Source organism: Pristis pectinata, chromosome 1 (assembly GCF_009764475.1).
Source record: "Pristis pectinata isolate sPriPec2 chromosome 1, sPriPec2.1.pri, whole genome shotgun sequence".
Classification (NCBI taxonomy): Eukaryota; Metazoa; Chordata; class Chondrichthyes; order Rhinopristiformes; family Pristidae; genus Pristis; species Pristis pectinata.
This window is the reverse complement of record NC_067405.1, coordinates 44,010,244-44,038,151: the sequence shown is the minus strand read 5'-3', so window position 1 is coordinate 44,038,151 and position 27,908 is coordinate 44,010,244. Positions and strand designations below refer to the sequence as shown.

The 27,908-nt window shown below is 44.0% G+C and overlaps 1 protein-coding gene across 1 annotated transcript in view; it reads left to right on the top strand.

Moving 5' to 3' along the window:
• ubr3 (ubiquitin protein ligase E3 component n-recognin 3) overlaps window positions 1-27,908 on the top strand; it is a 202,964-nt gene that overhangs the window by 14,748 nt on the left and 160,308 nt on the right. Inside the window, 5 exon segments of the mRNA XM_052029328.1 lie at window positions 4,417-4,584; window positions 19,092-19,235; window positions 23,169-23,209; window positions 25,143-25,209; window positions 27,122-27,252. Of these exon segments, the coding sequence (XP_051885288.1) occupies window positions 4,417-4,584; window positions 19,092-19,235; window positions 23,169-23,209; window positions 25,143-25,209; window positions 27,122-27,252 (551 nt within the window).

Genomic DNA, 27,908 nt, shown 5'->3' with positions numbered 1-27,908 from the left:
TCGACACCTCCAGCACAGCGGTCGGAGGCGTTCTAGAGCAGCTCATCGAAGGGCGTTGGCAACTGCTGGCATTCTTCAGCGGACACCTTCAACCACCAGAGCTTAAATATAGCGCCTTCAACCGCGAGCTTTTGGTGTTGTACCTGGCCATCAGACACTTCTGATACTTCTTAGAGGGCAGGCCGTCTACAGCTTTCACCGACCACAAGCCGTTGACCTTTGCTTTCAACAAGGTCTCAGATCCCTGGTCAGCATGGCAGCAGCGGCACTTATCGTACATCTCAGAGTACACCACTGACGTCCGCCATCTGTCTGGGAAAAAGAATGTGGTCGCGGATGCACTTTCACAGCCCACCATCCAAGTTTTTTCTCGGGGGTGGATTTCGGCGCCTTGGCGGAGGCATAACAAACGGACATGGAGATGCCCAGCTTTCGCACCACAGTCTCGGGTCTGCAACAGCAAGACCTACTGGTAGGTCCCGGTGAGCGCACCCTGCTCTGCGATATCTCCACCGGTAAACCCTGCCCCATCATTCCAGCTGCCTGGCATCGACAGGTGTTTGATTCCATCCACAGCCTGGCACACCCATCCATCCAGACTATTGTCTGGATGGTGTCCGACAAGTTCGTCTGGCATGGCCTGTGTAAACAGGTTTCTGAATGGGCCCGGTCCTGCACACACTGCCAAACCTCGAAAGTACAGCAGCATTTCAAGGCCCCTCTGCAGGACTTTCAACCTACCCGCCAGAGGTTCGACCATATCCATGTCGACCTGGTCGGTCCCCTCCCAGTCTCCCGAGGAGCGCGGTACCTCCTCATGATTGTCGACCACTTTACCTGCTGGCCCGAAGCCATTCCCCTCGCGGACACCTCCACCTAGTCCTGCGCACGGGCCCTTTTGTCAACTTGGGTGGCCCGTTTCGGTGTACCGGCCCATATCGCCTCAGACGGGAGCTCAATTCACCTCCGGCCTGTGGTCTGCCGCCGCTGCCGACTTGTGGGGTTCCCAGATCCACCTCACCACCGCCTATCATCCGCAATCCAATGGGCTGGTGGAGAGGTTCCATTGACACCTGAATTCGGCACTCATGGCCCGCCTTAAGGGGCCCAACTGGGTAGACTAACTCCCCTGGGTCCTGCTGGGGATACGTACTGCGCCAAAAGAGGACCTGCATGTCTCGTCCGCGGAGATGGTCTACGGAATGCCCTTGGTCATCCCGGGTGAGTTCCTATCAGCCCCTTGGGGGCCAGAGGAAGAACCTGCTGCGATGCTTGACCGGCTGCGCGAGCGGCTTGGCAACCTGGCCCCGATACTCACCTCGTGACACGGACAGGCCCTGACCTGTATGCCGACGTCCCTCCGAGACTGTAAGTTTGTCTTTGTCAGGAGAGGTGTGCACCGAACACCGCTGCGGCGGCTGTACGAAGGGCCATTCCGGGTCGTCAAGAACAATGGGTTTACGTTTGTGCTGGACATTGGGGGGCGCGAGGAGGTTTTTACGATTGACCGGCTGAAGCCGGCTCATTTAGGCCTGGACCAACCGGTAGTGGTCCAGCGAGCGCGACGCAGGGGCAGGCCACCCAAGTCATAGTTTATTTAATTCTGGCCTTCACGACAGTATTGCCGGTTCTTGGGGTGGGGGGGGAAGGTGGTGGGGGTGTGTTATGTGGCGACTCACCTTACTGGTATTGAACCGGCTCCCAAGATCGCGAGCATCGTCTGAGGCCCCGACCCAAGATGGCGCGGGGCTCTCTTCTCCATCGTTGGGCTAGGAAAGCTCGCGCGAGGGAGGGTCAGGTGACCCGCGCGTGACATCAGTGCGGGAAGAGTTTTGGTATTAAAAGGCGCACCACGCCCCTGTCGAGCAATCGACTTCTGACTCCAAGCAACAGACTCCGTGTCTTTATTCTCTAGTAGTGTAGCTAGCCGCTACACCTTCAGGATTTGTGGAGTTGCCAATCCAAGAATCTCTCGTATTTGTAGCTCCTGGATCTTATGATCTATTATTTGGAAATGATTTGATGATTATTTGGTTATTGTGATATGGAATTCATTGACCATCCTTATGGCTATTATTCAAGGGGGAGCAGATGATGAGATAAGTTTGCAACTTCTTTTCTTCATCCTACACCACCTAGTATATGTAGGATAAAAACTGCCATGGGTGAAATATTTTGGGTATGGTTTTTAAAATAATACAGCAAAATAGCAATGTCTAAAAGAAAAATGCATTGTAGTAGTCATAAATATTTTTTATCTTAATTGCTTAATGTCCTTTATAAACGTTATAGACTAAAATCACATGTGGATCAATGTACTATGTTGAAGTCATAATACATTTTGGAGAGTTCTGAATTTGTTGATCTCTGTTATACAATGCAACTACCTATATGTCTATTGTCTGGGAAAAAGAAAGAAGCTAGGCTTCCTAATTTCAAAATGTATCTGTGGACGCATCTGGGTGTAGTCATTGAATATTTTGTTTTAATTTCTTGTGCAATAGGAGAATAAAGACTTAAATCTCAAAAGTTAACAGTATTTCTAATGGCATACCACAGCAATTGCCTCTCATTTGTAGAAAGAAAGAAAAACTTTGAGTTCATTTTTTGCAGTACACTTTCCTGGAAACTTGACTGCTATTTGAAAAGTGAACAGTTTGCATAGAATTCACAATCAACGTCCAGTCAGCACAGATCAGCAGCACAGATTGCTGATCTGTGCTGACTGGACGTTGGTTGTGAATTCTATGCAAACTGTTCCCTTCTCAAATAGCAGTCATGTTTCCAGGAAAGTGCATTGCAAAAAATGAACTTCTTGATTTACTGTGAAACTCCAATAATCCTGTGTCCAATTGTTTGGAAGTCCTGATGATTGAGCATCTGGCTCACTCATTACTCCAGGATATGAGCCAGGTGTCCATAATGCAGGCAATATGTGTGGCTAGAGCTAGAAGTTTAAAGTGCGGCTGGGGCCGGGGTCTGGACCATTGGAGGTGTGTGTGTGGTTGGGGTCTGGAACACCAGGAGTCGGCAGCATGGATTGGTTTGCAGCCAGAGCTAGGGTGTGGAGAGTTTGTAAGTTTCCCGGTCCCTTTTAAACTCACTGCGTTGACTGGAATATTTATTAAACTAGTGTGTAACATCTAAAAAATAAAGAAATAAAAGTGTGTTTGGTAATTAACATTGGTATTGGTTTATTATTGTCACTTGTACCGAGGTATAGTGAAAAGCTTGTCTTACAAACCAATTGTACAGGTCAATTCATTACACAGTGCAGTTACATTGAGTTAGTACAAAGTGCATTAATGCAGTACAGGTAAAAACAATAACAGTACAGAGTAAAGTGTCACAGCTACAGAGAAAGTGCAGTGCAATAAGGTGCAAGGTCACAACAAGGTAGATCGTGAGGTCGTAGTCCATCTTATTGTATAAGGGGGTAGAAGCTGTCCTTAAGTCTGGTGGTACGTGCCCTCAGGCACCTGTATCTTCTACCCAATGGAAGAGGAGAGAAGAGAGAATGTCCCGGGTGGGTGGGGTCTTTGATTATGCTGGCTGCTACACCAAAACAACGAGAACTAAAGACAGAGTCCAAGGAGGGTGGGCTGGTGTCCGTGATGCGCTGGGCTGTGTCCACAACTCTCTGCAGCTTCTTGCAGTCCTGGGCAGAGCAGTTGCTGTACTAAGCTGTGATACATCCAGATAGGATGCTTTCTATGGTGCATCGGTAGAAGTTGGTGAGAGTCAAAGGAGACAAACCAAATTTCTTTAGCCTCCTGAGGAAGTAGAGGCGCTGGTGAGCTTTCTTGGCCGTGGCATCTATGTGATTTGACCAGGACAGGCTGTTGGTGATCACACCCAGGAACTTGAAGCTCTCGACCTCAGCACCATTGATGTAGATGGGTGCATGTACACTGCCCCCTTTCCTGAAGTCAATGACCAGCTCTTTTGTTGACGTTGAGGGAAAGGTTGTTGTCATGGCACCATTCCACTAAGCTCTCTATCTCCTTCCTCTACTCCGACTCATCGCTGTTTGAGACATGGCCTACAACGGTGGTATCATCTGCAAACTTGTAGATGGAGTTAGAGCAGAATCTGGCCACACAGTCGTGTGTGTATAGGGAGTAGAGTAGAGGGCTGAGGATGCAGCCTTGTGGGGCACCAGTGTTGAGAATGATCGTGCCGGAGGTATTGCTGCCTATCCTCACTGATTGCGGTCTGTTAATATCCAATAGTCTGGAAGATCTGTTCGGCACTACTAAAGTCCCAAGGGTGCTGGATTATCAGAGCTTTATTGTATTACCTTATGCATTAATCTATTTGCACAGATTTGTTGGTCAAATTGCTTGTTTTTTATGGCTGTACCATGACATGCATATTAATTTATTTTTCAAAATATCTTGTTTATTCCTTCTTTAGTTTCTGATCCAGCAACCGAGAGAGACCTCCAGAAGACACTCCAACAGATGGAACCTCTAATTTCTCTTTTAGAAGATCTGACCAAAATGGGAGGGGCAATGCGATCCATCCTGACAAGAGTTCTGGGTAATCACCAGATATACAAAGATCTCAGCTCTGGTGACTTTTGTAAGTCTGGTTTGTAAACTTGTTTGAAAATTATTAACTTGGTAATTTACTGAAAGATTTTTATAATTATTTGCATTTATAATTCGCAAATCTCAAAAATATTGATGTGGATTGTTGAAATTCTATTATGTCACTAATGCGCATGTGATGTGCAAGAATGGAGTAAAGTGCTCAAGTTGTATTTTTAGGAAGTTTTCAAGCATCTGTAAATGACTCGTGTAGGGACTGTTCAGGCCATGTAGGAATTTGTTCTAAATTATCTATGTGGTGTGAGCTTGTTGAAAGATAGTATATGAAAAATACTGATTGACTGCAAGGTCCCGTTAATTAGTGAAGAATGATGATTGGCTGGCTTTTAGTCAGGTGTTTGAGCTATTGAAAATACACTATTATTTAGGAAGTAAAATCCAAACCTTCATTTTCAAGAAGAATTTACTGAAAGTGGTCAGCTAGAGACCAATCATATTCTTATGTACTTGTATTAATTTCAGATTGTTATTATAGTTTTTTTTCAGCTGCTGTTAAATAGACAAGATCCACTGCCCTACCCTTATTCACCTTGGTCACCACCTCAAAAAAATTTTTCAGTGCTAGAATTTTTTGAGCTAGGTAGCAAGGTGGATAAGAAGCTGTGGATCTTGTCTATTTTAGTTAGGGCTTTGACAAGGTCTTTCATGGTAGGCTGATCCAGAAGATAAAGATGCACGGGAGGTCAAATGTAAGGGGAAAGTATACAGTTAATGGCAGGACCTTTAACAGTATTGATGCACAGAGGGATCTTGGGGTCCAAGTCCACAGTTCTCTGAAAGTGGCCATGCAGGTAGATAGGGTAGTAAAGAAGACGTATGGTATGGTATGCTTGCCTTTATTTGCCAGGTAATTTACTATAAGAGTAATGAAGTCATGTTGCAGTTGTATAAAACTTGAGCTAGGCCTCACTTGGAGTATTGTGCGCAATTCTGGTTGACCCATTACAGAAAGGATGTGGGGGCTTTGGAAAGGGTACAAAGGAGATTTACCAGGATGCTGACTGGATTAGAGAGTATGAGCTACAAGAAGAAGTTGGACAAACTGGGTTTGTTGTCTCCGGAGCGTCAGAGGCTGAGGGGAGACCTGATAGAAGTTCATAAAATTAGATAGTAAGAATCTTCTTTTTCCCAGGGTAGAAATGTCAAATAGTAGAGGACATGCATTTAAGGTGAGAGGGGGAAAATTTAAAGGAGATGTGCAGGGCAGGTTTTTCTTTACACGGAGACTGGTAGGTGCCTGGAATAGGCTGCCGGGGTAGTGGTGGAAGCAGATACAGTGCTGGCATTTAAGAGGCTTTTAGATAGACACGTGAATATACAGGGAATGGAGGAATATGAATTACGTATGGGCAGAAGAGATGTAGTTTAATTTGGCATCATGTTCAGTGCAGACATCGTGGGCTGAAGAACCTATTCCTGTGTTATACTGTTCTGTGTTGTATGTTTTAACAATTCTGGAAAATATATTGTATCTTCTAGTGACTTCAGATTGTAATTGACCTTAAGATTTTTAAATTTGCCAGCTTTTCTTTTAGTCTGAGAGCTGTTTTCCACCCCCCACCTTTGTGTTAAGTACTAAATATGAAAGTCTTTGTCTTTCTATGGGCTAGTTGACGTTCACTGTTTTTAAAATAACAACTGCTGTAAAATGTAAAATACTAGTTATGGTTCCCAGAGAGCTATAGTTCTCTAATGTTGCCTGCTTACTGTTGCTCCAGATGATATGGCTGATTTACTAGTTGCTGATTCCTTGCACACTGTTTCCATAAAGAAAGGTGGATTATCTTATTTTCTGATCGGTTATTGTTTCTTATGGATGCAGAGCCTTTGTCATTGAAAGCAGTCTTGGTGATTGTGGAAACCTTTGTCTTTATAGTAATATAAATGGAAAGGTGCAAGAAAGGGGGGAAAAAGCCACTGTAGCTGAGTTGTTTTAGCAAAAACTAAAATTTCTAATTGGGAGTAAAGTTCGAATATATGTAACCTTTATTAAAATGTAAACAAAAATGTGCCATGGCAATCCAGAGGTGTAATCAAAGATATAGATGCCAAATATTTAATTCTTGGGCTGAGTAAGAGCTTGTAGCGTGAGGAAAAGAGGAATGTTAGAAGCAGAGAAGCTTGGAGAATATGTTGCAAAGAGGGTGACTGAAGCAGAGTTGCCAGTTGCAGACGCAGGGGAATGGGGGTGGGGAGGAAGTTGGAAGGGAGTGGATGTTGATGGCAAAAGACAGAAACAATAGTTTGAGGCCAAATGGGAAGGTGAAGTTTCAATTCAAGATTCTGTGAAGTTACTTGGAGTATTTCTCATTCATTATTCAAGCTTGTAGTCCTTTGTGAACAGAGAACCGTTTGAGAGCCAGAACATTAGTGGAGAAACTGGACAGGTGTCCAGTGGAATCAGAAAGCTGTGGACGGTGGACCGTGAGCCGGCAAAATTTTTTCATGGTGACTCGAAAAAACATGATGACTGAGCTGTGTATACAAATAGCTCTGCTGGACTAGTAGAACATTGAAGAGCAGTTGGAAGGAAAACCAAGGAAGAAATGAAATCTAATAAAATGTAATGAAATACAATTAATGGTTGGATCACAGTAACCAAGATTGAGGTGGTATCATAATTTTTTCCTACTAAATCAATGTTTTATGTATTATTAAAGATGCCATTTGTTGGAAAATGGCAGCAGTGAATGAGAGGGTCAAGATAAAGTTATTTAGGTGAAGTCTATGTATGACAATAGGATTATTTTCACTGCATGTGTGATTCAAGCATTTTTATAAGCTTCTGTTTCCCCCTTGTACTTTCTTTCTGCTTTTCATCTCATCCCAAAAAGATGAAAGGGGAAGAGTTTTTTTTAAATGGTTGCGCATTAAGTTTTAAGATGATGAGTGCAGATAAATGTGATCTGGATATCTCCAGCAATTTAACAGCACCTACTTCGTTTAATGTTCCTCTTGCTTCCCTCTCACCCTCCAGCCCATTCCCCTGCTTTTTCCTTACTTCTTTTCCTTTGTTGTGCTCATTTGTGCCCTGTACCCCCCTCCAATTTTTAACTCCCCTGCAACCAGTCCTGGAGGCTTTCCTTTTCATAACATCTTGTCCACAATATCTTCTCTCTGACTCCATTCCCTGACGTGAACAGCACATTACCATTCAGACCCATGAGCCTAATCAAAAACTACTTTGTGTTTCTATTCCACTTTCATTTAATATTTTTATTTGTCAAAATTTTAGATCAACAGTTATTAGATTTCCAGCTTCAGAGTGATGATGCAGTCTGAGCTTTTGCAGAATTTTCTTTACATCAGTAGAATAGCTGCAACATGATTCATATCTGGAAAGATACATCTTGTATGGAAAAGGATATCTGTTACTAGAAAACAAATCTTCAGAATGAAATTTTCAGGTAAAGCTTCATGGATTACCACTTGTTTAAATCTATGACAAGTCTAAGAGCTGGCTGGTCATGATTTTTTTTCTCATCTTCGTTGGTATTCTTCTTGAACAATGTTCCGGGGTAACAGATCCTGCAGTTGTGATTGAGGTGGAGGTAAGAGAAGAGTTGGGAGTTGTGGTTTAGATTAGGGAGAACATCATGGCAATACTCAGGATATTTCTGGGGCATCTTCCATTGAGGCCATATGGGTGGAACTGAGAAATAAGAAGGGGGTGATCATTTTGATGGGACTGTACTATAGACTCCGCCCCCCCCCCCCAAAAGTCAGTGGGAATTAGAGGAGCAAACATGTAGGGAGATTGCAGATAGCAATAGTAGGTGGTTTTAACTTCCCTAGTATTGACTGGGACTGTCATATTGTGAAGGGCTTGGATGGGGCAGAATTTGTTAAGTGTGTCCAGGAAAGTTTTCTCAAGCAATATGTGGATAGTCTTATCAGAGAGAGGGCAATACTGGACTATTTGGGAAATAAGATAGGTCAAGTGACTGAAGCGTCATTTGGGGAGCAATTTGGGACCAGTGACCATAATTCTATTTGTTTTAACATGGGTAAGGATATGGATAGGACTGGTCCATAAGTTAAACACCTAAACTGGGGCAAGGCTAATTTTTATGGCATTAGAGAAGAACTTGTAAAATTTGACTGGGAGAGGCTTTTTGCAGGTAAAGAGATGTCTGGCAAATGGGAGGTTTTTTTTTAAAAAGTGAGAATGTGAGAGCTCAGGGATAGCATGTTCCATTTGGAGTGAAGGGCAAGGCTGGCAGGATTAGGGAGCCCTGGTTGACGAGGGATATTGAGGTTCTGGTTAGGAAAAAGGAGGCATATGTCTGGTATAGGTAGCTGGGTTTGAGCGAATCTCTTCAGGAGCATAAGGGAGGGAATTCAGGAAGGCAAAAAAAGCATGTAAGATAGCTTTTGCAGATAAGGTAAAGGAGAATGCAAAGAGATTCCAGAAGTATATTAAGAGCAAAAGGGAATAGGTCCATTCAAGTATGAAAGTGGCCATCCATATGTGGAGCCACAGGAGATCTTAAGTTAATATTTCTCGCCTGTATTTACCCTGGGGAAGGTTGTGAAAGCTAGGAAATTCAGGGAAGACAAAAGTGATGTCTTGAAATATATTCACATTATAAAAGAGGGTGAGCTGGAGCTCTTAAGGCACACAAAGGTGGATAAATCTCTGGGCCCTGACCAAGTGTATCCTACAACATTGTAGAAAGCCATGGAAGAAATTGCTGGGGCCCTGGCAGAGATATTTGTATCATGGTCACTTGTGAGATATCATCATGTGAGGGTGGTTAATGTTGTCCCTTTATTTAAGAAGGGCTGCAAGGATAAACTAGGGGACTACAGGCCGGTGAGCCAAGCATCAGTGGTGAGAAAGTTACTGGAGCGGTTTCTGAGAAACAGGAACTACCTGTATTTGGAAAGGCAAGGACAGAATAGATATAATCAACATGGCTTTGTGTGTGGGAAGGGGTAACCAAGAGGATTGAAAAGGGCAGGGTGGTAGACATTGTCAAAGGCTTGCTAAAAGTCCATGTAGACAAGGTCCCGTATGGTATCCTCTCTGTAGGTAGACTCCTTCCACAAACCAATTGGATATGAAATTGGCTTGGTGGAAGGGGCCTACCCATAGGAAGGATGTCATTAAGCTCGAAAGGGTGCAGAAGAGATTCACAAGGATGTTACCAGGACTAGAGAGCTTGAGTCGTAAGGAGACTGGATATGTTGGGGCTTTTTTCCCTGGAGCGTAGGAGGCTGAGGGGTGACCTTATGGAAGTCTATAAAATCATGAAGGTTATAGATTGGTATTGGTTTAATATTGTCACTTGTACTGAGGTACAGTGAATAACTTGTCTTGCATACTGTTTGTACAGATCAGTTCATTATACAGTGCATTGAGGTAGTACAGGGTAAAAACAACAACAGAATACAGAGTAAAGTGTCACAGCTCCAGAGGAAGTGCAGTGCAGGTAGACAATAAGGTGCAAGGTCATAACAAAGTAGATTGTGAGGTTAAGAGTCTATCTCATCATATAAGGGAACCATTCAATAGTCTTATAACAGTGGGATAGGAGCTGTCCTTGAGCCTGGTGGTATGTTCCCTCAGGCTCCTGTATCTTCTGCCTGATGGGAGAGGGGAAAAGAGAATGACCCAGGTGGGTGGGGTCTTTTGATTATGCTGGCTGCTTCACCAAGGCAGCGAGAGGTTATAGAGTCTGTGGAGGAGAGGCTGGTTTCCATGACGTGCTGGGCTGTGTCCACAACTCTCTACAGTTTCTTGTGGTCCTCGGCAGACCAGCTGCCATACTAAGCCATGATGCATCCAGACAGGATGCTTTCCATGGGGCATCGATAAAAGTTGGTGAATGTCAAAGGGGACATGCCATATTTCTTTAGCCTACTGAGGAAGTAGAGGCGCTGGTGAGTTTTCTTGGCCATGGCGTCTACGTGGTTGGACCAGGACAGGCTATTGGTGATGTTCACTCCTAGGAACTTGAAGCTCTCGACCTCAGCACCATTGATGTAGACAGGTGCATTACACTGCCCTCTTTCCTGAAGTCAATGACCAGCTCTTTTGTTTTGCTGACGTTGAGGGAAAGGTTGTTGTCATGACACCAGCTCACTAATCTCTCTATCTCCTTCCTGTACTCTGACTCATCGTTATTTGAGATACGGCCCAGTACACTCTGCAAACTTGTAGATGGAGTTTGAGCAGAAGCTGGCCACACAGTCATGAGTATATAGGGAGCAGTGTAGAGGGCTGAGGATGCAGTCTTGTGGGGCACCAGTGTTGAGAATAATCGTGCCGGAGGTGTTGCTGCCTATCCTCACTGACTGTGGTCTGTTAGTCAGAAAGTCAAGGATCCAGTTGCAGAGAGAGGTGTTGATTCCCAGGTCTTGGAGTTTGGTGATGAGTTTGCTTGGAATTATAGTATTGAAGGTGGAGCTCTAGTCAATAAACAATAGTCTAACATAGGTGTCTTTACTGTCCAGATGCTCCAGAGATGAGTGTAGGGCTAGGGAGATGGTATCCACTGTAGACCTGTTTTGGTGGTAAGCGAATTGCAGTGGGTTGAGGTTTTCTGGGAAGCTGGAGTTAGTGTGTGCTATGACCAGCCTCTCAAAGCACTTCATGATGGTGGATGTCAGAGCCACCGTTCGGTAGTCATTAAGGCATGTTACCTTGTTTTACTGAGGTACTGGGATGATAGTGGTCTTCTTAAAACAGGTGGGAACCTGAGATTGAAGCAGGGAGAGGTTAAATATGTCTGCAAATACCCCCACCAACTGATCAGCACAATATCTGAGGACACGGCCAGGGACACCATCCAGGCCAGATGCTTTCCTCTGAACCATGGGTTCAGTTGCATTGGAGGCTGTCGGGGTGCGTGGTGACAAACTAATCCCTTTCTGTTCAAAACGTGCGTAGAATGTGTTAAGCTCATCAGGAAGGAATACGCTGTTGTTGACTATGCTGCCTGACTTCGTTTTGTCGCCCGTTTTAGCATGTAACCCCTGCCATAACTGACGGCTGGCCTGGGACTCAGTTTTGAACTGGTATTGTCTCTTGGCATCTCTGATAGCTTTACTGAGGTCATATCTTGATTTCTTGTAAAGGTCAGGGTCACCTGATTGGAATGCAGCAGTCCTCGACTTCAGTAGGGAGTGGATCTCCCAGTTCATCTATCGTTTCCGGTTTGGGAACACCTGTATTGTCTATTACACAGTTCTCAACACACTTGCTGATAAAGTCCATGATGGTGGTAACATACTCATCAAGGCTGGCAGCTGAGTCTTTGAACGTGGACCAGTCCACTGACTCAAAGCAGTTGTGTAGAAGCTCATCTATTTCCTCAGACCAGCATTGCACAACTTTCTGTACTGGATCCTCCTGTTTCAGTTTCTATTTGTATGCAGAGAGAAGGAGCACAGCCTGGTGGTCTGATTTACCAGGTGAGGGGTAGCTCGGAAGGCATCTTTGGTTGTATAGCAATGATCAAGGGTGTTAGGGGCCCCTGGTGGGACAGGAGAGGTGCTGGTAGTACTTTGATAACACACTCTTGAGGTTGGCCTTCTTGAAGTCACCTGGAATGATGAAGAGGGCCTCAGGGTATCCTGTTTCAAGGCTGTTGACCACAGTATAGTTCATTGAGTGCAGACTTCATATCTGTCTGGGGTGGGATGTAGACTGCCATCAGGAGAGCTGAAGTGAACTCCCGTAGCAGGTAGTATGTCGACACTTCACTGTTAGATATTCCAGGTTGGGTGAGCAGGAGCTTGTCAGAATCGTCATGTCCAAGCACCACGAGTTATTGATTAAGAAGCAGACCCCTCCACCTCTAACTTTGCCCAAGGATGCTGTATGGTCCATTCGGTGGATTAAGAAGCCCTCAGGTTGTATGGCACAGTCAGGTGAAGCAGGTGTAAGCCATGCTTTGGTGAGACACAGCACACAGCAGTCTCTCAGTTCTCTTTGATAGGTCAGTCTTGCCCTTAGCTGATCAACTTTGTTCTCAATGGCCTGGACGTTAGCTAGAATTATGCTGGGGGAGGGGGGGTCTTGTACCCATTCTGTTTCAGCATCGCCTGCAGTCCAGCCATCTTACCATGCTTCAGAGGTAAGTGGCTGTGACTTGTTGGTCCTGGAAGTCCTGGAGCTGAGCTATCTGGTAAGTGATTGCTTAAGGGAAGACCTGCAGTGGATTCACACCTTGCACCTCCACCAGCTCATTCCCTGCACCCCCCACCCCCCCCTTATCCCCTCCCCCTACCCTGACCTCTCCTTCTGCTCCCCCTCTTGTTCCATCCCTGACATCCAGCTCCAATATTGCAGTCTTCACTTCTTTACCACCCCCAGCCCCTCTCACCCCTTTCCTCTCACCAGCCTAGCCCCCCCTTGCCCCTCCCTTCCTCTTCTAGCCCCAACTCTAACCCCTGCTGAGTCTTTACCATCCCCCCCCTGACCTCCCCCTCTCTGAGGCTGAGCGGTCTGTTTTCAGCAAAGGCCTCACCTTCGTACCTCTACGTCCCCACCTCAAGAAATTCTGAGCCTGGCACGATGCTGAGCTCTTTTTCTGCTGCCTTTGCCTCTGTGCCGCCTCCTTCTGTAAGGAGTCCTCTTCCCCCTTCCAATGATCTGTTCTCCCACCTCCAGCCCTCTTCTTCCACCTCAACAACCCCACTGGGCCTGTTACCTTCCCTGGACCTAGTCATAGCCAACTGTCGGCATGACATCAGCCATCTTGACTTTTCTGCCTCCCTCACTCACTCCAACCTTGCCCCTTCTAAACACTCTGCTCTCCACTCCCTCTGCACCAACCCTGACATTGTCATCAAACCAGCTGACAAAGGTGGTGCTGTGGTAGTCTGGCGTACTGACCTCTACCTTGCAGAAGCTGGACACCAACTCTCAGACACTTCCTCCTACCTACCCCTGAACCATGACCCCACCAGGACATTATCTCCTGCACCATCACTGACCTCATCACCTCAGGAGATCTACCCACCAGCCTCAGCAACCCCCCCCCCCCCCCCGCCCCCCCACAGTTACCAACATGATAGTCCCATAACCTAGGACTGCCTGCTTCTATCTCCTCCCCAAGATCCATAAGATGGACTGTCCCAGCAGACCTGTTGTCTCTGTGTATACTTGTACCTGGACACTATCCTGTCCACCCTGCCGTCCCATCCCCCCCCCCCCCCCCATCCCAGTCTAATCCCTTCCCACCTACGTCCATGACACATCACACGCTATCCAACTCTTCCATAGCTTTCAGTTCTCCGGCACACACAAGCTCATCTTCACCATGGACGTCGAGTCCCTATATACCTGTTCTAAGCCTACTCTGGCCCCATTCCTCAACTCTTTCTCTGCTATATCGATGACTGCATTGGTGCCACCTCTTGTACGCATGCAGAACTTGACAGTTTCATAAATTTCACCACAAATTTTCACCCTGCTCTCCAATTCACTTGGACTATCTCTGACACCTCTCGCTCCTTCCTCGATCTTTCCGTCTGCGTCTCAGGAGATTCCTTATCCACCGACATCTTCTACAAACCCACTGACACCCACAGCTACCTCGATTACAGCTCCTCCCACCCTGTCTCTTGAAAACGTGCTATCCCTTTTTCTCAATTTCTCCGCCTCCACCACATCTGCTCACATGATGAGGCTTTCCACTCCAGGACATCCGAGATGTCCAATTTCTTTTCTAACTGGGGCTTCCCCCTGACTGTGGTCAAGAGAGCTTGCACCCATATCTCTGTCATTATCTGCACCTCCGTTCTCACCCCCACCCCTCCCAGACCCAACAGGGATAGGGTCCCCCTTGTCCTCACATTTCATCCCACCAGCCGACATATCCAACACATTCTCTGCCACTTCTGCCATCTCCAACGGGACCCCAGTACCAAACATGTCTTCCCCTTCCCTTTCTGCCTTTTACAGAGACTGCTCTCTCTACGACTCCCTATTTCATTCCCCCCCCCACCCATCCCGCAACTTTCCACTGCCCCCGCCATAGGTGCATCACCTGCCCCTACACCATCTCCATCTAGGGACCCAAGTGGTCCTTTCAGGTGAGACAGAGATTCACCTGTACCTCCCTTAATCTGCGGCATTCAGTGCTTCAAGTGTGGCCTCCTCTACATTGGTGAGACTAAATGCAGACTAGGTGACCGTTTCACAGAAAGCCTGCACTCTGTCCGTAACCGCGATCTGCATCTCCCCATTGTCAGTCACTTCAACTCCCCCTCCCACACTATCACTGACATATCAGTCCTTGGCCGCCTCCACCTCCACCTCCAGGAGAATTCCAAGCGCAAAATGGAGGAACAGCACCTCATTTTCCATCTTGGAACCTTGCAGCCTAACGGCATGAACATTGAATTTAAGTAATCCCCACCCCTCCTTCCCCACAAACCGCACCCCCCCACCATGCTTCTCTTTTCTTCTTCCACTTCTTAGCCTATCTCTTTTTTTCTAACCCGCTCTTTTGTCTTCCTTTCTCTCCTAACCTTTGACACATCCCCCGGTGGATCTGCTCTACCCCCCTCTCCCACACCTGCCTATCACTATCTCTTACCTGCATCTACCTGTCACCACCTTGTGCCCACCCCAACTCCCCTCTTTTATCCACCTATCACTGCTCTGCTTTTCCCTCCTATATGTTGGGCTCCCCCTTTTCCTATCTTCAGTCCTGAAGAAGGGTCCTGACCCGAAATGTTGACCACCTGCTTTTTTCCACGGATGCTGCCTGGCCTGCTGAGTTCCTCCAGCATCATAGTGTTTTTCATCTAGATTCCAGCATCTGCAGTCTTTTGTTTCTCTGATTTCTTCTGGGCAGACTTTGAAGACCTGGTGTGGATTCAGCTGGACTGGAAGGTAAGTGACTGCTTGTGAACAGACTTAGAAGACCTGGAATGGATTCATCTGGCCTGTGAGGTAAGTCGTTCCCGTACTGAAGAGGAGTGGTCTGTCCCAGCAGGTAAGTGGGGGTGTCTAGGGGGGCCCCGGGTGCTCTATAGGGTCGGGCTTCCGATCTGAAGGGGCCCTGGCGCCATGCCCTGGCATCCCTGCAGTTCAGGCCTTGAGTCGGGTAGGGACTCGGCCTCCACTGGTCAGGCCTTCGGATAGGTTGGGACACGGGGGTCGGCATCGGGTACTCCTGCTAGTCGGGTCTTCACTCTGGGTCCTTGGGTCTCAGTGTCGCATGCTCCAGTGGGGTCCAGGAGTCGGGTCTCAGTGGTGGGGGCTCCGTAGGGTCGGCTCTTCACCCTGACAGGCTTCTACGTGGATGGGCCTGTCTTAGCCTCGCTGGTCATTTCCATGTGGGTCCGGGAGTCAGGTCAGTTGCTCAGTCATTCCTGGAGGTCGGAAGATCGCCAGGCCTGTAAGAAGATTTAAAAGAATATTGTTAGTAATACTTAATGACACAGAATTTAAATTTATAAGAGTAAACTATTATAGTAGAAGTAATGAGTAGATCTGCAGATAGCAGCTTGCAACGAGTCGCCATACTCTGGCGCCATCTTGGTGCCATAAGGTGAATGGTCAGAGTCTTTCTCCCAGGGTTGGGGCATGTAAAACTTGAGGGCATAGGTTTAAGGTGAGAGGGGAAAGATTTAAAGGGGAGCTGAAGGGTAACATTTTCCACACACAGGATGGTGGTTATATGGAGTGAACTGCCAGAGGAAGTCTTAGAGATGGATACATTTACAACGTTTAAGAGTCATTTAGACAAGAATACGGATCGGATATGGGCCAAAAGTTTGGAGGGATATGGGCCAATTGCAGGCAACTGGGATTGGCTTAGTTAGACTATTTCTAGGCATGGATGAGTTGAGCTGAAATGCCTGTTTCCATGCAATATAACTGAGAACTTCTTTTATATAAATATTAAATAAAAGAATAGTTGAAAAATGGTGGGTTCTATTAACTACAAGGAATTAAATATTCCCACTGAGTCAGGGTGAATGAGTGTTTTTCATCTGTCTTCATAAAAGGCACAGTTTTTTTGTTGTCATAGGGAAAGGAAGGATAGAGATATAGGAAAGGATAAAGCAAGGTAAAAAGTTATAAGGCAATAAACTGTTCAGTCCAGATAGGATGTATCATTAATTGATGAGGAAAGTGTAGTTGAAGTTAACAGAAGCTCTGACCAGTCTTTCACCCCTCAGGAGTAGCAGAGAAATGCAAATGTTATAATCACATTTAAAAAAAAATGAAACTAATAAACCTAGATAACTACAAATCAGGCAACTAATGTGGTGGGAAACTACTTGATCACCTAGAATTATGAGTTAATTAGGCACAGATTTGTTAAAGGCAACTTGTGAATAATTAACCTAATTTTAAATCCTTTGATACTGAGAAGATTGAAGAAGGTTATGCTATAGGTGGAAAACACTATGATGCTGGAGGAACTCAGCAGGCCAGGCAGTATCCGTGGAGAAAGGCAGGCAGTCAATATTTGGGGTCAGGCCTCTTCTTCAGGACTGAAGATAGGAAAAGGGGAAGCCCAATATATAGGAGAGAAAAGCAGAGCAATGATAGGTAGACAAGAGGGCAAGTGGAGTGAGCACAAGGTAGTGATAGGTAGATGCAGGTAAGAGATGGTGATAGGCAAGTGTGGGGGAGGAGGGGAGAGCAGATCCACCGGGGGATGGTTTTCGACCTCTGAGCAAGAGCATGTGGAGACAGTAGGTCTGCTGGGACAGTCCATCTTGTGGATTTTGGGTTTTCAAGATCTGTGGGGCAAGAGCATGCAGTTTCTCTAGTTATGCTATAGATGTTACATAAATTGTATTTGAAAATATATTAAATAAACTAACCATAATACACAATAGAAAAATAGAAGAAATGTTATGAATGTGATAGTACCAATTTCAGATACATATCCATTCAGATTCATGTCCAGGGGATGGTGGATGCTTTAGCTGATGCTATTTTGAGTGGGTGCATAAATAGAGGAACCTTGGAGAACATATTTAAAAATTTTTGATGTGGTGGAACAAGTTGATTGGGGAAATTAAAAAAAAATACTGGAAGTGAGGGCATTGAATAATTTAAGCAAAGGATTCATGGTAAACTTTCATATAATTTCTGATTTAAGTTTCAGTGGTGCATTCTACAGAGTTCAGGGCACCACACTTCAGAAGGGATGTCAAAGTCAAAATCGAGTTTATTGTCATATCCACGTGTACGTGCATGCACAGATGCCGTGAAAAACTTACTTGCAGCAGCATCACAGGTGCACAGCCTCATATAAGCAGTACTTACAAGAACAAATATAAATTAAACATAAATTGTACATAGTTTTTACAAGAAAGAACACAATTAGAAACAAAAAGACAGTCCATTTTAGTGCAAAGTGATCAAAGTGCCAATGCTTTTCAGAGGATATGAAATATGGGCCATTTATGTGGAAATCAGTTGGATTATTCTCATCTCGTGAAATAACTAACTGCATTTTTAAATGAACTTAACTGGTTTGGTTTTTTAATATGAAGAACAAAGCATCAATGTTCTTTATGATCTTCCATTGCCGCATCACATTTCTTTGTCTTCCTCTGAGCTTGACTGTATCTTTTTACAACTCTGTGGTCTATTAATGGAACAGAAGGTCAGATACATTGGTATTTGATCTCCAGTTTATATTGGACTAATATGTTTATCTGAGTATGAATGAAGCTGCCAATCAGCTTGACTTGGCCCAATGTGCAACTTTCCCAAACCAACTGGAATGGCGAAAAAACAAACTACTGAAGGAACTCAGGAGAAAGGCAAGTCCAGATGAAGAGTCTTGACCCAAAATGTTGACTGTCCATTTCCATCCATAGGTGCTGCCTGACCCGCTGAGTTCCTCCAGCAGTTTGTTTTTTGGCCTTTTATGAGATTCAGTTATAGTTAATACTCTTAAAACTATTATCTGGGCCTTTTGGGAGTTGGTGGTACTGGACCAGCAGAATTTCAGGTCGATTGGATTTTACTGAACCCCCAAACACGCTTTTATTTCACTTATTTTACATGTTACACCATACTATGGTAACTTTTCCACTGAACCCATTGAGTTTAAAGAGAGTGGAAATATACAAGCACACCAGACCCCAGCTCCAATCACAAACCTACCCACATTCCTAACTACTAGAGTTCTGGACCACAACCCCAGTGCTGGCCCACAGTCTGGACGCCGGTCCCAGCTGCATTCCTCACTCCTGGCTCCAGCCTTGCACCACACCTGCACTCCAGATCCCTTACTCACATTCTAGATCAGTGACGGAGTGAGCCAGATGCTGGACCATTAGGATCTCTGAACAATTTAATACTGGACTATTTGAGTTTTACTGAATGTTAATGGAATGGTTATTTTAATTGCATCTTGTATGGTTGATGATGTCCACTGTGTTATTACTATATTGCTTGTTGTTAATCCTGCAGAGTGGATTTTTTTCAAATATTTTTTGTTACTGTTTGATGCTGAAAAGTTTCTATTTCCTCCCTCTCTTAAGGCACTGGAGAAAAAACATATGCAAAGAAAAATTATGACAAGTATCTTGCAGCATTAAAAGGTTCAGGACTAGTTTCATCAGAGGAACGGTCTGTGACATCTGTACTGGATCAAATGGCAGGAGCAAGTAATGTAACTATTTTGGGTAAGTAACATGTTTATGAGAGTTTAATGTGTTGTATCACAAAACTATACTGTTTAGTAGGATTTTGTCAAGTATAAGTGTGTATCTTAAATTCCTCCATATGCTTATCTAACGATCTCTTGAACTTGCCCAACGTATCAGCCTCCGCCACCACCCCAGGCAGCGCATTCCACGCACCAACCACTCTCTGGGTGAAAAACCTCCCTCTGACGTCTCCCTTGAACTCTGCACCAACACCACCCCCCCCCCCCACCCCCTCCATTACCTCAAAGCCATGCCCTCTTGTGCCCTCTTGTATTGAGCATTGGTGCCCTTGGAAAGAGGCGCTGGCTGTCCACTCTATCTATTCCTCGTAATATTTTGTATACCTCTATCATGTCTCCCCTCATCCTCCTCCTCTCCAAAGAGTAAAGCCCTAGCTCCCTTGGTTTCTCCTCATAATCCATTATCTCCAAACCAGGCAGCATCCTGGTAAATCTCTTTCCAACGCTTCCACATCCTTCTTATAATGAGGTGATCAGAACTGGACACAGTACTCTAAGTGTGGTCTAACCAGAGTTTTGTAAAGCTGCATCATTACTTTGTGGCTCTTAAACTGGATCCCACGACTTATGAAAGCTAACATCCCATAAGCTTTCTTAACTACCCTATCCACCTGTGTAGCAACTTTCAGTGATCTGTGAATATGAATCCCCAGATCCCTCTGTTCCTCCACACTGCCCAAAATCCTGCCATTTACCTTGTATTCCGCCTTGGAGTTTGTCCTTCCAAAGTGTACCACTTCACACTTCTCCGGATTGAACTCCATCTGCCACTTGTCAGCCCAGCTCTGCATCCTATCAATATCCTTCTGTAAGCTTTGACAGCCCTCCATACTATCCACAACACCACTGATCTTTGTGTCATCTGCAAACTTGCTAACCCACCCTTCCACTCCCTCAATCCAAGTCGTAAGTAAATATCACAAAAAATAGAGGTCCCAGACCCAATCCCTGTGGGACACCACTAGTCACAGCCCTCCAATCCGAATGCACTCCCTCCACCACAACCCTCTGCTTCCTACTTGCAAGCCAATTCTGAATCCACATGGCCAAGCCTCCCTGGATCCCTTGGCCTCTGACCTTCTGAAGAAGCCTACCATGCGGAACCTTGTCAAACGCCTTACTAAAATCCATGTAGACCACATCTACTACACTACCCTCATCAATCTTCCTGGTCACCTCCTCAAAGAACCCTATCAGGCTTGTAAGGCAAGATCTTCCCTTCACAAATCCATGCTGGCTGTCCCTAATCAGTCCATGATTCTCTAAATGATCATAGATCCTATCTCTTAGAATCCTTTCCAGCAGCTTACCCACCACAGACGTGAGGCTCACTGGTCTGTAATTCCCTGGACTATCCCTACTACCTTTTTTGAATACTGAAGAGAAGTATTCATTGAGAACCTCGCCCGCTTTCAGGCACATCTTCCCACCTTTGTCTTTTATTGGACCTACCTTTACTCTAGCCATCCTTCTGCTCTTCACGTACAAGTAAAAAGCCTTGGGATTCTCCTTAACCCTACTGGCCAAAGCCTTTTCATGTCCCCTTCTCGCTCTCCTCAGCCCCTTGCTACTCTATATTCCTCATGAGCCCTATCTGATCCTTGCTGCTTACACCTTATGTACACTGCATTCTTCTTCCTAACTAATTGTTCCACCTCTCTTGTCACCCATGGTTCCTTCACCCTGCCATTCCTTCTCTGCCTCACCGTGACAAATTTATCCCTAACACCCTGCAAGAGATCCCTGAACAACGACCACATCTCCACAGTACATTTCCCTTCAAAAATGTCAACCCAATTTACACTCTCAAGTTCTTGCCTTTTTGCCTCATCATTCGCCTTTCCCCAATTAAATATCTTCCCTTCCTCTTTGCTCCTATCCCTGGCTATGACAATTCTAAAGGTTATTGAGCAGTGGTCGCTGTCCCCCAAATGCTCACCCACCAAGAGATCTGTCACCTGACCCGGTTCATTACTTAAAACTAGATCTAATATGGCATCCCCTCTAGTCGGCCTGTCAACATACTGTGACAGGAATCCGTCCTGGACACATTTAACAAACTCTGCCCCATCTAAACCTTTGGCACTAAGCAGGTGCCAATCAATATTTGGGAAGTTGAAATCTCCCATGATAATAACCCTGTTAGTTTTGCATCTTTCCAAAATCTGCCTCCCAATCCGCTCCTCAGTATCCCTGCTGCTACCGGGGGGCCTATAGAATACTCCCATTAGAGTAACTGCTCCTTTCTTGTTCCTAACTTCCACCCATATTGACTGTAGAGAGGATCCTTCTACATCATCCACCCTTTCTGCAGCTGTAATAGTGTCCTTGACCAGTATCGCCACTCCTCCTCCTCTTCTCCACCCCCCCCCCCCCTCCCCATCCCCTGTTGTAAAACACTGAAAACCAGGAATATTCAATATCCATTCCTACCCTGGTGTCAGCCATGTCTCTGTAATAGCCACAATATCGTAGTCCCATGTACTTATCCAAGCTCTCAGTTCATCTCCCTTATTCCTGATGCTTCTTGCATTTAAGTAAATGCACTTTAGCCCATCCACCTTACTACTTTTATAGCCTGTACTCTGCTTCTCCTTCCTCAAAGCCTCTCTACCTGTTGGATCTGACTTTTCCCCATCCCCTTCTTCCTCTGACCTACTCCTCTGGTTCCCATCCCCCTTGCAAACTAGTTTAAACCCTCCTGAACCACCCTAGCAAACCTGGCTGCAAGGATATTGGCCCCCTCCTCAGGTTCGGGTGTAACTTGTCCTCTCTGTACAGGTCCTACCTTCCCCTGAAGAGATCCCAATGCTCCAAAAATCTAAAACCTTCCCTCCTGCACCAACTTCTCAGCCACACATTTATTTGCCATCTCCTCCTATTTCTACCTTCACTATCGCGTGGCACTGGCAGCAATCCCGAGATTGCTACCCTTGAGGTCCTGTTCTTCAGCCTTCTGCCTAGCTCCCTAAACTCACTTTTCAGGACCTCATCCCTCTTCCTACCTGTGTTGTTGGTACCAACATGAACCGCGACTTCTGGCTGTTCTCCCTCCTGCTCAAGAATCCTGTGGACCTGATCAGTGACATCCCAGACCCTGGCACCTGGGAGGCAACATAACCATCTGGGACTTATGCTCACTGCCACAGAACCTCCTGTCTGTTTCCATTCAGATAACACACTCCCTGTGCTCCTTCCTCTCTCCTCCTGATCACCTAGGTACTCCCCTCCCTCACCTGACTCCATCTGCCTATCACCCACACACTGTATTAATGGGGACTCCACTCTCCCAACTGGTTCCACCTGCCCACCATCCCTTCCTTATCTGGATCCATTTCTCACCTTTCTGATCAGATTCCAAAATGTGCGATTTCTTGTGTCTCCACTTACCACCTTCCAACCTTTGTCTCTACCTTGACTGTCTCTCCTACCTGGCACCATCTGCCCCCCTTTTTTTCCCCATCTCTCTCTACCCTTCACCCACCAATTGCTCTCTCCCAATGCCACCCTTCTCCTCCTCCAACTGCTTCATCTGCCCATCATCCCCCTCCTTACTTGGTTCCATCTATCACCCTCCAGCCTCTCTCACCTCTCCCTCTCACCTCTTGATGCCGGCCACATCCCCTCTACGCTCTTAGTCCTTATGCAGGGTCTTGACCAGAAACATTGGCTATCCCTCTGCCTCCACAGATGGTGCCTAATGTGCTGAGTTCCTCCAACACTTTGTATTTTTGCTCCAGACTACAGCATCTGCAGTCTCTTGTGTCTCCATACTTCCCTCTTTTGTTAAAGCATGCTGTCTTAAAGAGTGCTGAAATATGTTAAAGATTTCCTCATCTTATTTCATCAAACAATAAAGCCAATTTTCCACTGTATTTTTCTCTAAAAGGTGCTACAACAGGAGCAGGGCAGATGGATTCTTCTGATGAGGTGAGTTTGAATATGTAACAAAAAAATGGAGGTGGTGTGGGGGCATTGGCCACTTTACATTTCTATGACCCATATTCAAGTTCAGACTACAGCAGTCTCTGCTTTTTCTGAAAGGTGATTATAAGAATTTCCTGTGAACTTAATTTGAGTTGTCTCAGTATTGCTTTTTGTCATTATGGAATTATAAGTACTACAGCATAAATGATCACTAAACTGGTAATCTTCCTCACAAGATAATTTAGATAAAGGGAAATGTCACAATATTTTAGCAAAGCTTTCTCATGAATAATTTTTGATATGATGAGTTTTAATCCATTTTATTGCTTTCTGTGTGAACTATAGTTTTAATCTAGTAGGCTTCCTTTGTCTTCTGGTTCTCATCATAAACCCATTTGATCAAATTTAATTCACGTTAATAAAAAAAAGTAAAAGATCATTGTTACTAACCTCAAACCAGTGGATAATTATGTGATACTAAAATACAGCAGATGTTGAATACCTGAGATAAAAATATAGGAGATGCTCGTTAGGGTGGGCAGAGAAATGGAGTTAAAGTTTCTGATGATTAACCTTTTACAGATGAAAGCTTTTGACGGATAATTTCTGTTTACTCTGATGTCAACATTCATCATCTTGCCCGTTCAGTAAACAAATGTTATTGGTGTGCAGGCCTAAAGATGTATATTTCTGGAGTGTGGATATGAAATGGTGACTTTTCTTATTTTTATTGTAATGTAAGGGGTTCTCGATGGGCTGTCAATCCATTATATAAATATACTTCATAACACTCTAAACATGCTGCTTGGAATACAGAAAAGTTGTTGCATGGTGATGTTTAATTTATGGTCGTAGCAATAATTTAGATTTGAAGATTAGTGTGTGAAGATGAAATGCATCATGGAAGAAACAGTGCTTTTTTTTGTCTTGAAGTACTTTACAACTAGTGAATTGATTTTGAGTGTACTGTACTTTTTAAAGGCAACATAGCAAGCTGTGTAGAGAAAGATCCCATTAACATCAAGTGAATGAGTGTTCATTTTCAAATTTTATGTGGGATGTTGGCATCACTGGCAAGGCCAGCATTTATTGCCTGTTCCGAACTACCCTTGAGAATCACTAGCCTTTCTGGTGAAGGTACTCCCATAATGCTGCCATTCCAGGATAACAGCCCCAGCATGAATGATTGAACAGTGGTAATATGTGACTTGGAGGGGATATCTGCAAGTGCATATATTGGTTGGGTGAGGGATGTTTTCTAAAGCTGACTATCAAAATAATATCATTGGATCTTGTATATCCTGATGCAGGGTTTTGACCTGAAATGTCAGCAATTCCTTTCCTCTGTCAGATGCTGCTCATCCCACTGAGTTCTTCCAGCAGATTGTTCGTTGATCTTGTATATCCATCTGATTGGATAGAGTCTTTGCTTGCCATTTCATGTAAAATGTAGCATTTCCATATGTCTTGAATATGTGATTATAATTTATAACCGACAGCAATTTAGTTCTTTACTACAGAGATACAATCAGCAGATAGAGGTCCATTATTTGTAATTTTGTAGTAAAATGGATGGCATTGCAGAAAACAATCAAAGTCCCTTATTTCTGGCCTGTCAGAACTGAATTTGAGTTGGTTCCTACAAACCAGTGGACCTAATTATAAATGGATGAAATACAATCTCGAACAAAAGAAAAGAATTTTAATATTATTAAAGCTGAAGCTTTTTTTTAACATTCAGTCTGTGAGGTTTGGATGGTATATTAGATAACCTTGGAGTTATTGTTGTTATATTAGATAACCATGGAGTTATTGTTTTACATCTTTAAATTTATCTTTCACGAGGTAACCTATAACAACTCTATTAGGAAAAATTATTCAATTATTGATGAAGGGATAACTTTTTTTTACTAACAGACAATCCTTCGTTTTTCAGGAGGAGCAAGATGGCAGTCAAGGAATTGGCAAACGGAAGAGGGTCAAACTCTGCAACAGCACCAAAGGTATTTTTGAAACGACTTGTTGCTAAAAGTAGTGATTCTGTGAAATTCGTTTGAGGGAGCTACCCTTTCTTGGTCAAGCTTCCTATATTTAAGAATTTATTAATTATTTGCTGGGCTATATTTTCATATATTCTAATTAATTTTAAGTACCTTTCCAAAATGGCATTTTCATGTTTCAGCCTTGAATCTGTGGAAGGCATAATGATAATGTTTAACCTTTGACATTTACATATGCAACGTGGGGGGGAGGGGGAGAGAATGAGAGGTTACAGCAGGCGGTTGGGAATGCTGAGTTGAGGTTATGATCAAATGAGCCAGGATCGTATTAAATATCAGAGCAGGCTTGAGGGCCAGAGGGGCCTACTTTGGCTCCTTACTTGCTTGTTCATACACAGCAATTTATTTGTACCTCTAAAAGTAAATATACTGTACTGCTGGTTGTGGTGTAATTGTCTTTAGACTGGGGAAGCCAAAGATAGATTAAGGCATATTCTGCTTGCAAATGCAAAATCAAGCCTTTTTCACATGCTATATTTCTCAGTGACATATCACTGGTGATGTGCCCTGTTCCAGTAAATCCAAATGAAAGCTTAAAGAACAATTTTTCATCTTTTTCTTAAGCATCCACTGTTTTTAACATTGACCTTCAACTTTAGCAACATTTGAAGAGGTTATAACTAATGCTGAAGAAAATCTGGAGAAAAGCAGTAGATGCTGAAAATACTTAGTGGGTCAAGTGACATCTATGGGAAAGATCAGACAATCATTTTGGGTGCAAACTTTTCTGAAAACTCTACCCATTATTTAATCATGTTAGTTCTGTCGATGTCAGATAAATCCAGAAATTTATTGTTTTTACTGTGGCTTGTTTTAATTTTATAACTGAATTGCCAACTTACCATGTCTTTCTGTCTATCCATTTTCTCACAGTTCTTTTAGAACTCCTACTTTCTTAGCTTTGTGCCCAGTCATTGCTTCTGACCGTTAATTCTGACTTTGTCTTATTTTAATACAACTATTAAATCTCTTATTTCTGATTTGTTCTTATGCATGTTTGCTTCTTTCCTCTAGCTTTGAGGAAAGATCTACACCTGAAAAGTTAACTTGTCTATTCAATCTATGGAAATTTAAAAAAAACTACATATGTTGGAAAGCAGAAATAAAAACAGAAATGCTGAAAAAAAAACTCAGTAGTTCAGAAAGCATCTCTGGAAAGAGAAAGGGAAACAGTTAAAGTTTTAGATCTGTGATCCCTTGTTAGAACTGGGAAAGAGAGATGCAAGTTAGTTTTCATTAGGAGAAAAGGTGGGGAGGGAGGAATGTGTGCAACAAAGGTAATGTATGTGATAGGACTGATCAAAATGGCTTAATGGAAGCAGTTAACAGCATATTAAGTTCCTTGATCTGTATAAGGTGTTGGAGGAAGGGTGGATATGAGTAGGATAAGAAAAACTGAGCTTACATGATACAAAAACAAAAAATAGGATAAAAACTAACATGTTTTCTTGTATTTTTTTAAATCACTGAGGTGATCAATTTTTAACAGCCTTTAAATGTTTGTGAATATCGAGACATGCAGAAAGTGGAATTGTGTGACAGTTTTGGTAAGTCTCGGGGGTGGGGGATGTTGGTTTGGCTTAATCAGCTATCAAAGTATTTATGTGGGCAGGTCTTGAAGTAAATGGCCAGAGGTTGGCCATCCTAGCCCACCAGCTGTTTCCTTGGAGTAGGTATACACCATGTGGGTAAGAGAGTGGTACAGTAAATACCTGAGAGATGCAATTGAACTAATCTTTGGTCTTCCTTGAGAATAATCTTAAAATCAATTTAAACCTGGATTTGACAGGAGTTTGAAGTTATTAGGCACCATCCAGCTAAACAAACAAATCTATTTTTATATATTCAATTTCAGATCCATCCATCATGGATATCTTAAAGCATAAATGCTTTCTAGAAGAAATATTATTTTGGACTGTCAAATATGAGTTTCCACAAAAAATGGTAACCTTTCTACTAAACATGTTGCCTGATCAGGACTACAAGGTATGTAGATTCTATACTAGTAAACATTTTTTTAATTATCAAGTTAAACCAAATGTTAACAGGTTGACTCATTCTGATGTCATACAGGACTATTTATGACATCTTTCTGATAATGTGGATGGTAATATAAAATAAACCATGTTCTATCTAGAAACTAATCTAGCTCCACAGGAGCAAGGAATTTATTGCACCCTGGTGTATGTGACAATAAACTGATCTGAATTGGTGCTCATGATGTGGTCTCTCTTGGAAAATCATGATGAGATCACGATGTGGTCTCAGATTGAAAAAACGAATGCCGATTGGGTGACTGCATATTGGAGCACCATTGTTCAGACCGTAGGGGCAACCCTGAGCTAATAGTTGCCTGTCACTTTTACTCTCCATCTCATTCTCACTCTGACCTATCTGTCTGTGGCCTCAGCATGGTTTCAATAAGGCCCAACATAAACCTGAGACACACCACCTCATCTTGCATCTAGGCACATTACAGCTTTTGGAACTCGATATTCAATTCAACAGTTTCAGGTAACTTGCTTTCTGTTTGCATCAGAACTGGTCAGTTCTGTTGTTGGGTTATTCAGCTGTAATATTAATTCACTTTTTCTCTTGAAAGGTACTGCCTGATCTGTTAGGTATTTCCAACATTTTTCTTT